Source organism: Colius striatus, chromosome 5 (genome assembly GCF_028858725.1).
Source record: "Colius striatus isolate bColStr4 chromosome 5, bColStr4.1.hap1, whole genome shotgun sequence".
NCBI lineage: Eukaryota > Metazoa > Chordata > Aves > Coliiformes > Coliidae > Colius > Colius striatus.
Window position 1 is genome coordinate 43,914,716 of NC_084763.1, and position 18,120 is coordinate 43,932,835.

The following is an 18,120-nucleotide window of genomic DNA, read 5'->3' on the forward strand; positions in this document are numbered from 1 at the left end:
AAAAAAAAAGAGGAGAATGCAAAAAGCAGGGAGTAAAATAAAAAGAAAAACAATGTCAAATACAAGAATCTTACAAATTAACCATTATACCATTAAAGGTTAAAAAAAGTAAAAAATGAGGTGTCAACATTTTAGTAGAGCAACAGAAGAGACAGCTGTAGACTGCTAACCTTGGACAAACAGATTTAAATGGTTTTAGGACACCACAGACAACGTTGTTAGTGGAAAACATGTGTCTAGCATACTGGTTTTTTTTGTTTTGGTGAAGAAGTCAGTAAACATTATGTCCTCGCTATTTTGATACACAGCCATTGAGACAAAGGTTCCAGGTCTGCCATTTCACTACTGAAAGGAGTTTGTAAGTGATGTACTGTGAAAACCAGAATAATCCCTCTTATTGGAATAAAACTAGAAATCAGTTTACAACAGAGAAAGAAACTTATACCTTGTTTCATACAGATTAATCTGCTTCTGAAGTGAAACAAAATCAAGGCTTTGTGCACAACCTCATTACCAGAAGACCGTAACTAAATGGAGTTACTTCATAGTTCAATATTTCTTCTTTTTGCTATAATAAACAGTGTAATACGAATAAAGAACAGCAAAATTAAAAGCCAATAAAAACCCATCAGTTGTCCAACGTGATCAATAACTCAGCAAGGAGACAGAACCACACTGTTGACTACTCCCAGGCTGGTACTGTCACATGGAGTATCTAACATTAGATGGCTGCAGTGGGACCTGCCCTACAACTTGTGAAAATTAACAGTTCTGAGAGCACTGGCATGCTGCATCCCTCTCACCAAACTTCTCAATTCTGGCAAAGTTAAAAGACTAAAGGAAGCTGCTACAGATGCATTTTTATACAGGTTTATTTTGGATGTGGAGGAAGATGAAGCATTTTAAAAAAATGGATGAATCTCCTTATTACATTGCTGCCCTAAAACAGAAACATTACTAATAACCTAGGCTGAGGACTGCAGTGCAACTGCAAGAAGGCAGGAGAACTGCTGAACTCCATCAGTTCTGTAATTCATTGTCTGTGAGACCAGAGAGGACTTGAGAGTACCAGAGCCTCATATGGCATTTAGCTAAGAATGGCTTGAGAAACAGGAGTTGAAGTCTCAGCATTATCCTTCTGCAGCCGGCTGCAGCTGAGATGATACTCTGAAAGTGCTTCAAAAGAAGCAGAATCTTTGCCAAGAACAAAATGACTAACTCAATCTGTGCACATTTATTTTCTGAGACAGAGAGCATCTGTAATGCTGGTAACAGGCAAAAAAACATGACTTCTGTTGTATCTGATACTTGCTGAGGACAGGCTAGGTAGTGTACAAGGAAGTTAAATGGGCCAAACATTTTCTGTCTGAAAACAAGTACATGCTAAGTCACACCCCTTGCACTAAAAAATCTCCTGCCCATCCCTAGTCTGTGCAAAGCTCTGCAATACGCCAAACTTTTCTTCTCTGGGAAAACATTGCAGGTGAAACTGCATGGAGGACTACCTCAAAAGTCAGCAGTAGGGGTGACCAGGTGCCAGCACTCAGCCTGGACCCCATTCCTACTGAGGTCAAAGGCTAAGCTGCATGCTCTTCCCTGCTTTCCTCTCCAGACTCAAATCCCAGGAACTAGGCAATCACACGTCCTAAGAATTTTAAAATTAACTGTTGTGTTGGGTTTTGTTTTGTTTTGCTATCTAGGGATGTGGCCACAATGTTTAGCCTGAGTCTACTTCTTCTCCAGTAATGCTCAGAAATGGAATTTCTGACGTATACTTAAGACTCTCACATACTCAAGCACAGCAGCTGGAGCTGTGAAAAGAACTTCATAACATGACTCAGAGTAAAGGTGGGAAAACACAGAATCTGCGAGAACTCACCCAGTGCTGTACTACATTGCCAAGTGTGAATCATACCTCGATAAAGTGCGTGGTGTCCTGTTGCACTTTTCACAGAGCTATCCCTTAGTATATTTAACATGGAAAACCCTCAAAACCTGTGATCTATCACTAAGTAAAAAGAAAAATGAACTTTAACCCCTAAATTTACTAACAAAGTTCCCGTTGTTAGACAGTGAGGGAAGGATTCCTGTCATATAACATCAGCCATTGAAGAAGAAAATGTGCAGCATATGGTAGGAATTGTCTCCTGATGGTGATGAATCCCATCCCAAGATGAGCACCTGCGATGGGCTGAATGAAGCGCTCTCTTGAAGCATTTCTTTGCTTCTACTGACTATAGATGGAAATTGGATAATTCACTTATCCTTGATGTTCTCACTTAGAAGTGACATAAAAGCAACAAGATGAATCCTGCTCTCCTGACCTAGCTTGTGCAGATTTATTACTGCATTTTCAGGGTTAACTAAGGAAAATGAACAACTTGCAGAAGTTTCTCCTCAAATAAAATTGAGTAGCAGGTTGAATAAAATGAAAATATTTATTTTAAGTGTTTAAATGGAAATTAGTTAAAATCCTAGAGAACAATCTGTGCTGTTATGAGAAAGAGGCTACTTTTCACATCTATTTTTCTCTCTCTCTTCAGAATGTTAAGATGCTGGTTAATGAGAACTAAAATATGCTAGATGCAATCTTTAAATCTCAGAAATCCCATGACAATTATCTGTGACTATACAGCCATAAAAGGTCAGATATTAATGACATTTAAATGCCTAAAGATGAAGAGAATTATATGTTTTCAAAACCACACCTCTAAAACTCTAGTCCAAAATGACTACATCAAAAGAAACAGTAAGTTTGCTCTAAATTTGAGAGGAAATGAATACAAATGACAATGCATTAGTCTGTTAGTGATCTTAATCCTGAAATTAAGATCATTTGGTAGACTAAGGCTCTTTTGTACCAAAGTGATTGTCACAACAATTTCCTTTTCAAAGTAGTCATTACTAAAAGGACTTCTGCTATGCAGTGTTTATACATGCGCACAGACACGCACACACACATGTACCTGCACACTCCTCCATCTTCTTTTCATAGTGGGGAACAACAGTAAAAGATTTTTGGAAAAATCAGAGTACCTTTTCCTTGAAACACTTGAGTCTTAAGTTTGTCCCTCACATTGGAAATGAACTGAAGAAGGTATGAAAGACCATATCCAAGTTATGTTAGAGGCAGTCCACAGAGAAGAATGCCTTAGAATCATAGAAGCCTTGACAGGCTTTTCGCTGGTAAGGGTCAACAGCTGAATACTGAGATATGTTTAGAAAGGTGATTTGTAGATATATATTTTAGAAAGACTGTAGAATAAGCTGGATCACAGTTATCCCTGTGGAAGATGATGTTCCAGGAACATACATTGATCTCATGGATGACACAACTTGGAAGAAAAAAATGAAAGGCAGATAGATGCTGTTGACTCAAACATCTTTAGAAGTATTTTTATGCAGTGGGAAGATCAGAAATCATGACCCATTTCTGGAGAATACTGGATACAATGCTAATTTCAGGAACATTGTTGATCAAGGATTAAAATTCATTCTGCTCTTCTGACCAGAAAACAGAATAGTCCACAAGCTATTCTGGATATCACTAGCTATAAACATACAGATTGTTTTGAAAAAGTATTCAGTCTAACTCAGTATCCAGTCTTTGGCAGTGTCTACTACCAGATGCTTCAAAGGATGCAATCCTGTAACTTCATATTCTCTGTCAAAGCAACATGTTTTGCAGTAACATCTTTAGTAATTTTTCAAACCTCTTTAAAACTTGCCAAACTACCCTCAGCTTGAACACTTCAAAAACCATTCTACTTGAAAGAGTAATGTTACTAAATATAACCTCGCTTGAAATGGCTTTTACTCATTCCATATCACTCTTTAGACAGTATATGGGTTTCAGTTTGTCCTATAGACTGAGATGCAGCATCTTAGAAGAACTCAATGAAGCCTGTCACTATAGCCAAACTGTTAATCACCTCACTCAAGACTCCTATTCCATGCTGTTCTTCAGTTCATAGTCACTATCATTAATGTTATTCCTTCAGAGACTTACATACTTTTGTAGTTCAATTCAGTAACTCAAGAACTTCTGTAAAGAACCATCTAAGAAGCAAACTTCACCTAAGGATTTAACACAATTTACAGGCACGTATACAGAGTCAAGCAAAAATACAAACTAACTTCATGCTGATTCCTCTGAGTGTATTTAGCCTTCTCACACCTTTTCAGCAGGTTCACTCAGACAGCAGGTAAGTACCCACCCAGCTGCTCACTCACTCCCCTCCCAGCAGGACAGGGGAGAGCAGAGAAAGAACAGAAGTAACAATACTAAACTGGGGGGAGTGGCTGACACCCCAGAAGGCTGTGCGGCCCTTCAATGAGACCTGAACAGGCTGGAGAGTTGGGCACGGAGAAATCCGATGAAATTCAACAAGGGCAAGTGTAGAGTCTTGCATCTGGGAAAGAATAACCCCATGTCCCAGTACAGACTGGGGAATGAACTCTTAGAGAGTAGTGTAGGGGAAAGGGACTTGGCGGGTCTTGGTGGGCAGCAGGATGACCACAGGCCAGCAATGTGCCCTTGTGGCCAAGAAGGCCAATGGCATCCTGGGGTGTATTAGAAGGACTGTGGGCAGTAGGTCAAGAGAAGTTCTCCTCCTCCTCTACTCTGGAATATTGTGTCCAGTTTTGGATCCCTCAGTTCAAGAAGGACAGGGAGAGAGAGTTCACTGCAGGGCCACAAAGACGATGAAGGGAGTGAAGCATCTCCCTTATCATGAAAGGCTAGGGGAGCTGGGGCTCTTTAGCTTGGAGAAGAGGAGGCTGAGGGGTAGAATTATAGAATCATAGTAGAATGGTAGGGGTTGGAAGGGACCTTTAGAGATCATCTAGTCCAACACCCCTGCAGAAGCAGTTTCACCTAGAGCAGGTCGTATAGGAACGTGTCCAGGTAGGTCTTGAAGATCTCCAAGGAAGGAGTCTCCACACCATCCCTGGGCAGCCTGTGCCAGGGCTCCCTCACCCTCACAGTGAAATAGTTTTTTCTTATGTTTAAGTGGAACTTTTTGTGTTCCAGCTTCATCCCATTACCCCTTGTCCTGTTGCTAGCTACAACAGAAAAAAGGGATGTCCCATCCTCCTGACACCCACCCTTTAGATATTTGTAAATGTTAATAAGATCTCCCCTCAGTCTCCTCTTTTCTAGACTAAAACGTCCCAGTTCCCACAGCCTTTCCTTGTATGAGAGATGTTCCAGTAATCTCATTAATGTTTACAAATATGTAAAGAGTGTGTGTCAGGAGTATGGAGCCAGGCTATTCTCAGTGATGTCCAATGACAGGATAAGGGGCAACAGGTACAAGCTGGAATGTAATAGGCTCCATAGAAACACAAGAAAAAACTTCTTCACTGTGAGGATGACAGAGCACTGGAACAGGCTGCCCAGATGCACAGTTGAGTCTGCTTCTCTTGGGACATTCCAAATCCACCTGGACAAGTTCCTGTGTGACCTACTCTAGGTGGCCAGCTCTGGCAGGGGGGTTGCACTAGATGATCTTTTGAGGTCCCTTCAAACCCTTAAGATTCTGTGATTCTGTGAAAACCCATAGGTCAATCTAAAGACAGTTTAATGAGTGAAAATAAATAAAACCCAAGTGATGCAAAAGCAATCACTCATCACCTCCTACAAGCAGAGCAATGCCCAGCCAGTCTCTAAGCAATTACTACTTTGGAAGACCAATTTCTCCTCTTTTAATGCCAAGGATGATATTATATGGCATGGGATATTCCAGGTCAGCCTGGGACAGCTTTCCTGGCTGTGTCCTCTCCCGGCCTTTTTCTCTCCCCCAGCCTACTCACTGGGGACAGTGGTGTGGTGGTGTACTGGGCAGAGTGAAAACAGGGAAAGCCTAGATGCTGTGCAGCATTGCTCAGCAATAGCTAAGACACTGGTGTGCTGTTGACAGTGTTTCAGTCACAATATGAAGCTCAATCCAGGTTGCTCTGAAAAAAGTTAACTTAATCCCAGGCAGACTCAGTACAATATCACTTCCAATGAGACATACTTGGGCACTGAACTTGGCCTACTGATGCTTAGTATCATTCTCCCTGGTTTCATTATTTGTCCTGAATTAGTGAAGTAGCTACCACAAACAGTTCAGAGATCACTGCAAGCCTGAAATGGAGATTTTCGTTAGTGGCAAGCAAACTTCTGCAGCTAATTTGTCCCTGCTAGCTACAGCATCCTTCATGTCTTGTCTCTCCATGGATCAGAAGGCAGAGAAGTTCAGCTGTCTCAGAATTAGCTCCAGCATAGCTGCAGGGGAGAGGCGATGGACCTCATTTTGATCTGTTAGGAAAGTCAGGGCAGTTAGCCATGAAGGTATGCCACCACTTCCCTCCTTCCTGGCTACTGACTGGGAAAGCACACCAACCCACACCTGCTAACTGCCCTAAACTGGTACTGTCCAAATCTTGCTATCTCAGGTGGGAGAGTCTAAGGAGGAATTTCTTTCCTGAAAGGGTTGTCAGGCATTGGAATGGCTGCCCAGGGAGGTGGTGTCACTGAAGGGGTTTAAGAGATGGTTGGATGTTGCACTTAGAGAAATGGTTGACAGGGCTGGGACAAAGGCTGGACTTGATGACCTTAAAGGTCTCTTCCAGCCAAAATGTTTCTATGATTCTACGTCTCCTGAGTTGTCCCTACCCAGGACTCTAGATAAGGAGAAAGAAACAGAGAGGCCTGTATTCTTCAAAAGAAACATTCAGTAGAAGAGATTTCAAACCCTCAGTCAGTACTTTTTGTATGAAATCCTTGACAGAAATACGGGGGAACATGACACTTGAGTTCATAGATGATTCTAACCTTTTCTCTCATGACTATTAAGTTTTATTGTGGTAAAACTGCTTTGAAGGATTCAAGTGCTGCTTTTGAGACTACAGGAGATTTTCTTAAACTTTTATTCTTGGAAAATATTTGTGGCAGCAATTACAGAATGTGAAACTGAAGAATTCTACCTTTGGGACACAGAATGACTTTTAACCCTGCTCTGCTTTGCCATGTCACATGTTTGATAATAATAATTAAAGTCACCCTGGGCTGAAGAGGTGCTCTGCTGCTAGTCAGAGAAAAGCAAGTGTTACTAGAGATTTGCCATGCCTCCTGTATTCATATTCTAGTGACATGCTGAACTACAAGGTCACTTTTAGCCAAGGTCTGATGACAGCCAGGATTCTTCAGTGATGCTGAACAGGACAAGAGGCTAAGGCAGGCATAACACAGACATATTGGTCTGTGCTGAACCCAAAACCTGTATTTGTCACATCTTTTTGAGATAAAAAATCTTTACATTTACAATAGGGAACAGAATAGCAAATGCAGTGTTACTGAGGAGATCTGTTCTGGCTTCCACATCTAAGCAAATATGCATGTTACATGCATGAGAAATCCTTTAATGTAAACTAGGAGTGACTGACAGATTTGAAATGTGGGATACACCATACAGATCACAGGCAAGTTCTACTAGGGAGACAGTGATTTTGAATAGGTTAGAGTCATGGTAGATGCCAAATGGATACTGGAAGTTCCCATCCAACGCAGCTGCCACTGCAGAAGGTGATTCTCGTATTATTTTAGATTATTAAGTCAGAAATCATGTTACATATGAGCAGGACGCTTGTGGCACTCTTACAGGAATAATATGTAAAGTTCTCATACCACATTTGGAAGGACAGAAAGAAAGCAGGAGTCCTAAAAATAAGACAGAGATCGGGAAAGCATGTCCTAAGATTCATTACTATTTATCAATGACTAAGATGCATATTAGAGTCATGATGAAAATGAGATTCTTTAATCCAGATTAAAAAAATGTAATAAACTAAATCATAGCTGACTCTAATGCTAGATAAAATTAAAATAGAGCAAAATTAATTAAAAATGGAACATCTTATAAAAAAAAGGCAAGTTAACTTGCATCACTCCAAGTCCTGAAAGATGAACTAATACACTGTAGATAGCCTAAAACTATTCGCTTGATATAGTTATCATCAGGTGAAAACCTATAGGCTATTCAGACCAGTTAGCTATAGTGTTCCATCTGTCCTTAAAATCATGATTCAATAAAGATTACTGGAGAATGCAAGCTCAATCCTGTATTATCCCTGGGTGTTTCTTCTGATTAGGGGATCAAAACAGAATGAAAGAGATGTAGCAAAATAAACTATGTGCAGAAAATATCTACATAGTTAAATAAACAAAGGTTTGAATTATTTTATAAACAGAAGGAATGAATTCTGTAACATACCAAATTAAGCCTTTCAAAACCAGATTTTACGTGACATAACTAAACACTATTCTTGGAGTACACATTCTGTCACGACTGTGTGCTTTTCTGAATTACTGGACAGAATAGATGCTATGATTGCAACATGGGAGGGATGAACAGTTGACAAGGTAACAGAAATTTACTACCTGTATATGCAAGAACACTGAGTATCACATGCATTTTCTTTGTATGTCTACAACCAAGCAGCCAGAGGAAATGCTTCTTACTGGAAAACAACTTTGAGCTAAAGGACTGAAAAATCTTACCTGCAAACATATTGCCAGGTTAACTCTACAGCCAAGTGATGTGCTGACAGCTCGTGGATGGAGACCAAGGTCTTTAAATAACTTTGAAAATGACTGAGTAAGAGCTATCCGGGGTCGTTCCTCAGCCACCACTACGCATGTCCGCACACGGGAAAGGTCCAGTCCTCTTGCCTAAGAAGAAGTTAAAATGTAACAAAGGCCACAAACAAGTAGATTTAATGAAAAACTCTAGTACTCCATTGTGCTATGTAGGTATTATGATTCAAGAAGCATAGCAGAATAGAGGCTAAGGTGTCAGTATAATTTCCATCTTTCCTGGAGGCTGGAAGGCCAGGTGACAGTCTAATAGCTGTAGAAGAGCAGACACACGTGCTTGTCATCTCAGTGTTAGCGCATAGGAAGAGATGTATATGCTAATTCTGAAGGAAGGGAAAGCTATTTCCCAATATTAATTCAGAAAGCCAGTGAATAACAGCAACCAGGAAGTAGTGTCTAGCCTTGGAAAAACTGATTAGGAAATTATTAAGCAAAGATGCTAAAGGCTGGAGACATCATAAATATCACTATGCCGAGATCTAATTTATTTCAGTAGCATACTGCAAGTTCCAAAGGATTTCAGGAATGTTAACTGACTACTTGTTTTTAATTCTGGGGGGGAAAAAAAAAGAATATTACTGCTACCTCCCCCAAATGAGGGCAATCCAGTCAAAACAATACAGTACTTTTAAGTACGTGATCATTTAACTGCAGGGGTCAAAACCATATAATCAAGGAATTTTTAAAACACAATACACAATATAATAGTCCTTGGGCCTCTTAGAGCTCTGTTTTCTAACACTTGCCTATCAACACAGGCTGCAACACAGATCAGAAAGCTTAGGTAAATAAAAGCCTTTCTTTGATGTATAAAAGCCTTTCCTTGATGTATAAAAGCCTTATGATCTGAAAGAGAACTACTGATACTCATACATAGCCTTTGGCAAGGAGTAACAGGGATTTGGTGGAAGCTGCCCTTGCCCTCCGATGATTTTCTCCTTGCTGCAGACTTTTAGCACAGCTGTTTATGGCAGGGAAAGCTCTCAGACACCACAGTGCAGCAACAGTTTGTGCAGGACGACAGGATTACTCACCTTCAGCGACTCTGTTTGCGACCCGAGTCCCTTAGTACAAAGCTCCATAACTGAATAGGAACAAAAAGTGTCCCTCACTTTGTACTGACTCACGGCAAGAAGCCACAGAGCAGGATTGGTCTCCAGTTCTGAGGGAGGAATCAAAATAGACTGGTGTCCTGAATAAACGCTGTAAAGACACAAGAGTCATTAACACATGCTGAACACCTGTGTCTGCACATGTTTACAAGCTAAGGGCTACAGGAACAGAAAGTTGATCACAGCACTGGACGAATCATGTAACCTCTCACAGTGTTCTATAGGTCTGGTAGTTTCACGTGAAGTTTAACTCTGTTTTTTTGCTAAATCTTCCAAGTTTATGAGGAATCATGAGGAATGCAGGCAGAACACATTCTTAAAATACTAATTTACTCAAAACGCCTGTGGACTTTGCCATTAGAACTGCACTGGAGAGCAAAACAGCTTGGCTATTAATGGTGCTAATAAACAGTACTATAATATCAACAGAAATTACGTGTTGCTGACAAATAATTAAGATTGAGCAATTACCATTTTAAGATATCTTGATTAAAAGAGTACTTGACTGCTTAATATGGAAATATCCTCTCTCCTGCTGAGGCAAGCAAGAGGCTTGCAATCATTTCCAAGGGATTAAATCTGGCCCCAATTTAACAATTCTTGTGACTTTAAATTTCTCTGTGAAAGTTTTATGAACTTTTAAAACGCAAATATACAACATCTCTTGTTTATTGGCTATCTAGTGAGCATAAGTATTGACAAAAGACACTTACCATGGTCCCTGAAGGAAACAATTATGTCAGAGCTAATTTGTCTGGTACACAATGCTCTCCCCAAGGGGAAAAAATATATTCCTAAGTTGATGTCTTTATTTCCCATGGGTCCTGTGTTGTTCACTCATCTCAGACAGGCAGATTTACCATCAATTTTACAGTCCTCTCACCTCTTAATTTGTGATTTGTAGATATTTCAAACAGGAAAGAGTCATAGCATAAAACTCCCAAACCATAGCAGTTCTGAGAACGGACCATAAAGCCCCAGAGATTTACGATACATGAGAGAAATTAATTTGTGACTTGAAAACTTGAAATGCCTCTTTGGTAAAGTAAAGTTGATGTTTTCATATCCAAGCATGGTAAGACATGAAATGAAACTGTATTTCAGGAATATGAGCATCTCTGTAACATCTGACACTGGGAAGAAGACACACACCTTTGCAATTCTTGAAGATAGGCTGCTCGTATAGCTTCTCTCCCTGGTGAGTAAGTTCCCCCCACTAACCCCAGCCTCAGATGAGACCACTTTCAAAAGCTGTGCCATTTAGAACAAGGTCTGTGTGATCTGGATGTCTTTAGATGGTATGATGAAAGCTTAAAAGGTGTACAAGTCCAGTCATAATAGCAGTTTAGGTGTCTGCTGCAGTACGAGCCAGAGGATGTAATGGGATATGTATGAACTGCAGTTCAAATAATTTCATTTATCATACAAGTCAAAGTTTTATCTTTGATTGTTTGTTCACATTTCTGCCACTCTTGGATGATTCATGACCAGTAGCTTGCCACAAAGCAATGTGTTCTTGGATACGGTTGACATAGTGACTGAAGCACAGGATGGTCAAATGAAGCATTATGCTTTTATGTGGCTTTTATGGAATCAGAATAAAGTACGACTGAACCTTGAGCATGTGCTTCATAAACATGTGAAAAGCGATGCTGGCAACATTATGCAAGTCTGAAAGGAGTACGCCCTGAGCTGAAGTGACAGATCAAACCCAGCTAGGGAGTACTAACGGTTTTTACTATAAGTAGTACTTCACTCATTTTTTTCTCAGCCAGTTCTATTAAGTTTTTTCAGAGAAGATCAAAAGGTCTTAGTTCTTCACAAACTAAGGTTAGGGGCCCACAAACAATCAAGGTGTGTGATCTGTCTGGTAAACATAATTCTTACAGACAGGAAGCTGTAACCACTTGAGTAAGAATCTGGGATGGGCTCCAATCTGTACAAATATGGTATACAGAAATCCAACATCAAATCCTTCCCCTGTCCCTGAACTCCTCTAGTCAATACAACCAATATCAGGAGAAAAAATCTGAAAAATAATAAACAAGCTGCCAGGGGGTCAAGTGTGGGAGAAATACTAATCAGAACCACTTTAAGATCCCTTAAGTGCCACTTATTTCACTGGGCAAAATATCTCAAAACAAAAATAAAGTCGAAAGAACAAACTTTATCCCTGCACTGAAAAGCACCCACACAAACTCCACAGTAATATGGGAGTAAAAAGCTCTACTGTTTTCAGTAGAAGAACGGAAAATCTATTCCAAGAGCATTTAACCAGCAAATTGCCCCAAATGGTGGAATTTAGGAATACAAGTTTACAGCAAGGACGAATCTTTTCTCCCTCAGCAACACCAATGAGGGGAGGTGAACTATCTCCATCTCTTGATTAACTTAGGCAGACTGAAAGATACAAACACCCATATGATCAACTTTGACTAAAAAAATCACTCTGATTAGACAGAAACAAATGAAGGTGTTGCTCATATGTCTTCTGAGTTTTCTAATCTCTCAGAAATACTGAGTTAAGAATTAAACTGCTGAGAAACAGGAAATACCTAGCAGGGAAGAAGCTTTCTGTGGTGCAGTATCTCAGACATGTGCTGCTCTTGTGTACAATGCATAGACCTACAGGAAGACAAGACCACGCCTGGAAACTCAATAACCAGTATACGCTTTGCCTGCAGAGTTGTGGTTGAATAACCCATGCATATCATCCGAGGAGAGAAACTACAAAGATGTATTTCTGAGGTGCACATGTCAGTTCCAACGCTGAAGTGGCTTATGCAGCACCTGGCCACCACAATGTCAGTCATAACTTGGCTCACCTCCCTCAATCAGTCTCAGAAATATCATGTAGGTTTTGTGAATTACTCCAAGCAACAGGACATTCCTGGTAGCAACATATCCCTGTACATTTGCAAACTTTGTACTTCCATGTTAATCCCTGAGGAGCTCTACGTTATAGTGGAGAGATGCTGAGAAAAAAAAGATACTCCCTTGCACAGGTGGCTGAAACATTTCTACCACTCTGGTGGTTTCACATCACAGTGAGATGTTAGGAGGTGTTTGCTCAGTATGGATGCCAACAGTCAAGCAGAGGACCACACACTTGAACAGACTGCAGTTATGGAAGCCTGCTTTGGGGGTGTACATAAAGCTAGTTATGGTTCTAAACCTAGAGAGTTCTGTCAATGCTGCCTCCATGTAATATGGCAGAGATGTTCAGTAGGTATATTTAAGTATGGTACATTCTAGACATGGTAGAGATAATTCTGAAAATGAGGCACAAACCAAATAGACAGCTCCATCTCACCTTGAAACACTGATAGTCATCAAGAGATGGCTAAGCTGTCAAGTGTTGCTATTCTCATGCTGGAAGCAACAAAATCACAATGAATACTGGCATCAGGGGGATCAGATGGGGTATGAGGAAAAGTTGAGTTTTAAATATAAATTGCAGAAGCTAAAATTACTGTTACAAAATTGCAACAATATGTGACATATTGATATAGGTGCAAGAACTAGTTATATAAATATTGTGAAGGAACTGAAGCAAGATTGTTTCCTCTACTGTTGTAGAAATCTGTTGTCAGGAAAATAACTCTGTCACCTGATGTCTTATAACAGTAGACACGGTGCAGAACTGCAGAGACTATCTGACACACCTGGACAAACAGCTTATCAGTCTCCACCATTCTTAGAAAATGCAGAAGTAGGCAAAAAGAAGACAAAAAGGGAGAGTGACTACAAAGCATCCCAGCATCATCTTGTCACAACAGCTTTTGGGATGCAGATGCAGAGTGAAATGCAGTAGTAGCTGAGGTGGGGGATCACATTTTTTAAATGCTGTCTTCCTTTAGGGGAATGCAACACAATCTGGGTTTAAAAAAACAGTATTCAAACAATAGACAAAGCCTTGCATTTTGGTACTAAGTGAAGAGTCTTGTCTGCCTGCACTAAGCAAGGGCTGCCTAAGGACAGGAATCCTCCAGTTAAATGCACCAGGATGCATTTTGGTATGATGGCACCATCTGATCCCTACACTGGTTCCACTGCCTGGCAGGTACTTTGGCAGCACACGGAGACGCCTGGAAGGACATCTTGGCACTTAACTGTTCCACTGAATCAAAGATTTACCCCATGTTGTGCTGAGGCAGATTAATAGTAAAGTTTGAGGTTTTATTATCATTCCAGAGATTTCAGTAGAGCAATAAATGCTGACAAATGGCAACTGCAATTTGTAATTGCATTCTGGCAGGCTAGTGACCCATTGCTGCCCTTACTTCTGGTGTCCTTCTCTAGATGATACAATCTGCTTTCCCACTTAACTGCAGGAGACAGGTAGGTACTGCTGAGTATTATAAGCATATGCATTTAGTTTCTGCATTTCTACAGATGATAATATTTGGCATTTGGTGATGAGGCACAGGTATAGGAACAGGGCATTTGGTAGAGCCTGAAATATTTGAGCTGACATGCCCATAATTCAAAGTGAAAAGAGTTTGCATGCTGAAGGAACTTGAACGGGACTGAGCAAAAGCCTTCACAATCATCCCAACCAGAGGGTACAGGCCAAGAGGAGAGTGTTTGGGCACATAGGCTTCACAAGACTTGGGCCAGAAGGAAATCTTCCGTTCTGGAGATCCATCACATGCATTAAAAAAGGGCTTTTGGAGAACAAAAACCTGTAGAGTCAAAGATGCCAGGCTGGCCTATGTTGCACAAATAGCATGACTGTGCAGAGTAAGCAGAAAAGCAATCCATACTGGAGAGACAGAGATATCCCACAAAGGTCAACTAATGTACAGTAAAAGGGAGTATTGTGTAGGGCACGCAGATTTTCCCAGAAAGGAAAAGGTCTCACCCATGAATCTTGATAGTCTTCTGGTACTGAGAATAGGTCCAGTCTTTACAACTTCCACATCAGTGTCCTGGAAGCTGGTGAGAGCAGTGCCATAACCCAGTACTTTGCTTTAACTCAGACTCTGGTGTTGGCATCTCAGTCAGATACCCGTAAGTCTTTGATTAACACTGAAATGTCAGTATTTTGTTCTTGCACTCCCTGATGAGACAGTGCTGTCTGCCCAGAATGAGAATGAGAAGTTCACTCAAACTTATTGTTACTGACATGTCTTGAAAAGGCTTTAACTTCCCCCTTTCAGAGACATGTTTCAGGAACCTCTGAACCTCATCAGGGAAGTTTTCTAACGTGGCCCCAGGTTGCTTCTGGGCACTTCTAAACTGAAGGGTGTTGTTGACTGCTCCTAGGCAGAAACACACCGCCTGGCAGCACCAGGAGTGGGAATCACACACTTGGAACTTGGGGGATTCTCAGGGACATTTTAATATCAAATCCCTTTAGCCAAACACTTTAAGCAGGTGAGCAAATTCTAAAAATTAGGCCACTGTTTCTATTTTGTATTGACGGTTAGAGATAGCCATCTTGCCCTGCACAGAGAACACACAGCCTGAGGTGAACTGGAAGATGCAGATGGCAGTGTCACTTCTGTTGCCCTTGGCATCAGAGACATCTCAAGGCAGGCTGAGTCTAAATACATCTGACTTAGTTCATTACAGCACCGTTTGCATCTATAAGCCATTGCTCTGGCTTAGCACCACCTCTCCTGCCCCATATACAGGCCTACAGAGCCAGTGGAGTCAGAACTCGTATGTCAGGGTAACTCAGGGGTTGCAGCTGCCCTTGAACCTTCAAGACTTGAGGTGGGTTTAACAGATCTATGCAATGTGGAAGGAGTGCAAATTGTCTCTCATACAAATTGCTACTGGCTAAAGACTCCATGGGAAACAGAAATCGGCACCTTTATGTTCCTCCTGCCCCAGTTACACACTTTGTAAAACACAAGAGAGATGGTTGTGTTCATATCCCTCACTTCCCATGTCAGAATTACCCTTTTCAGGTGGCATTTTAGCTTTTTTATGCAGTCTTGCCTTTTAATTTGCTATAAATGGGCTGGAAATTGGGTGAAATGCTCATGACTGCCAGGTATCTTCAAATTAGCCTTAAAATCCTAACAACAATTACTGAGTCCTAGCACACTAAAGTTTCCTAAAATGCAGTTCTCATGTTAATGCTGCCATTCCTTGCTTACTTCTTGCATGGTTCCACCTGTTTGGTTAATAAGAAACCTTGCAGTCCCTTGATGCAGAAGCTACCTGACAGCACCAGTGGAGGACATCAACTTACAGCTATGGAACAGATACAGCAGGAGCAGGGCAGGAGAAAGACACTTCACTGCACCTCACCTGGAAAGCCTTTCCAGGACCATTTTATAGCATTCATTTTTTTACTATGTGGCCGCTGTGGACTGGAAAGTTCGGTTTCTCTGGTTCAGTCTGAGTTTTAGTGACTTACACTATTAAAATCTCAGTTTCTGAGAATCTAGATAAGATCTACTTAAAATTATTAATGTATTTAATTCAGCAAGGACAGTTCTATCTTCCAGTAGTAAAAGCAGAATTGCAGTATGAGTTGGCTTAGTTGGGCTAAAATGGAGGGAACGTTCTTATTCTACTGCATCACTCAGCAACAATCAATTAAGAAAATCCTCCCTAACAAACTGTAGAACGCTCCATACTAAGCAGCATTAAGATAAGGACATCTTAATTTCAGGACATCTTAATTTCAGGAAGAATTTTTGAACATTGCATTTTACAATGCAACGTCACACAAGTCAGAACACTAGGATCACCCTCTCCTCATGGATAAATGAAATTACTACAGAGAACAATGCAGAAATCATGTATTCTTTTATTGAATCATTAGTAGGAAACTGTCAAAATTAGGAAGTTTGAGGTTTGTGGACTCACATGGGGCTAATGACCGCCACCACACCCAGGACAGTGTTGTTCCATGACAAAGATTCCAAGGAAACCCTGCTGGAGCATGCAGCCTGTTTAGAGGGAATGAGGTAAATCCCTTCTTTTTTTTCAAATGTATTGCTCTGCTTTGCAAGGTTTCTTTTCATTATTATTTTATACCCTTTAGGCCATAAAATAATAATTCTTTTTAAAATAAAAACTTTGCAAAACTATGCAATATATTCCAAACTTACCAAAAGGCTGGCTCCATGCTCCAGCAGCTTTCCTAAGTAGCTTTGACCTCACAGAATGGGGCGTTCTGAGGCACCGCAGTGGAGCAGGCCAGCAAAATGTCTAAGCACCTACAACAGGGATAAAAGGTTACTTTTTCTTTCATTCCTTAGTCAATGCCTCCTTTGGTCCAGTTAATAAAGGGATTAAAATATACTTGTCATCTTAACTGCACCCAGCACAGGAGGTAGCTTTCTCTTCCTGCTGAGCTCCTCAAATGAAGAGTTCCTATTTAACTCTCAAAAGCCCTTGGTTGATCAAAAATGGAAGATCAAATTTCATTTCCATGTGCCATTAGAAGTATTAATTTAGTTAACGGGAGTGGTGACAGACAATCACAACTTCACAGTCGAATCTTCTAAAGTGGAAATCTGAGTGGTAAAATGTTGAGGAGGATCCTGGTGTGCCAAACTACAAAGAGTAAACTGCAAAGTTGTAAAGTTTTAAGTTACGAGTAAGGGTCTAGCAACCTCCAGGATATATTTTTTGCTATCACATCAAATAATACTAATTTCTAAAAGTGTAATGAAATGGGAATTAAGTTTGTAAGTGGAATTAATGAAGTTGTATGTGATGTCATTTCCTCACAATTCAAGCAGCCTCCAATGTTTCTGGTTTTGTAAGAACAGGAGATGAGTGGTAAAGAAGAGATTGACATAAGGTTAGAGTGTGGCTGGCCAGTTCCTTCAACTCCCTAATTTCCTTTCTCTTCTTTGAAAACGGTATAAAATTTTCTAGTCCTTCTATAAGCTACAGAGGGGCACAGACCTTGATTGTCTTATTCAGGTGTCAGGCATAAACAATCTTCTTGTAGAAGGCTGAATACCATCAGTATCGGGAAGGACCTAAGGGCAGCAGGGGAGTCATGGGCACCACAAAGCACTTGGGTTAGGGACAGGTCAGCATTATTATTATTATTATTTTATAGGTTTCTCATGATGCTGCAAAGACATTCTTGGATGTTCTACATCTCAGCATTATCCCATACAACAACACTCTTAAGCTGAACTCCCCTATAGTGCTCTACAGTCTTCCTCTGGTCTCAATGAATGCCCCACGGCAGATTTGGCTTAGTGAAGCAAAGTGAAGCAGAGTGAAGGCCTAACACTGTTGGGATTTAGGACACTTTGGAACATGTAAGTCTATATAAGAAATATTCAACTGACTTTAAAAATAAACTTTTAAAAACCTTATCTTAAACAAAGTGATATAATTAAAATCTAAACATTTCTGAAAAGTTTTCTGAGCTTTTTTGCT

General features: G+C 40.5%; 1 protein-coding gene across 4 annotated transcripts in view; it reads right to left on the reverse strand.

The window, feature by feature from the left end:
* DIP2C (disco interacting protein 2 homolog C) overlaps positions 1-18,120 on the reverse strand; it is a 322,942-nt gene that overhangs the window by 31,329 nt on the left and 273,493 nt on the right. For all 4 annotated transcript variants that reach the window (XM_061996483.1, XM_061996482.1, XM_061996481.1 and 1 more), the window contains 2 exons: positions 9,676-9,844; positions 8,546-8,716 (listed from right to left, as the gene is read on the reverse strand). In XM_061996483.1, coding sequence (XP_061852467.1) covers positions 8,546-8,716; positions 9,676-9,844 — 340 coding nt within the window. The remainder of the gene's footprint in view (positions 1-8,545; positions 8,717-9,675; positions 9,845-18,120) is intronic.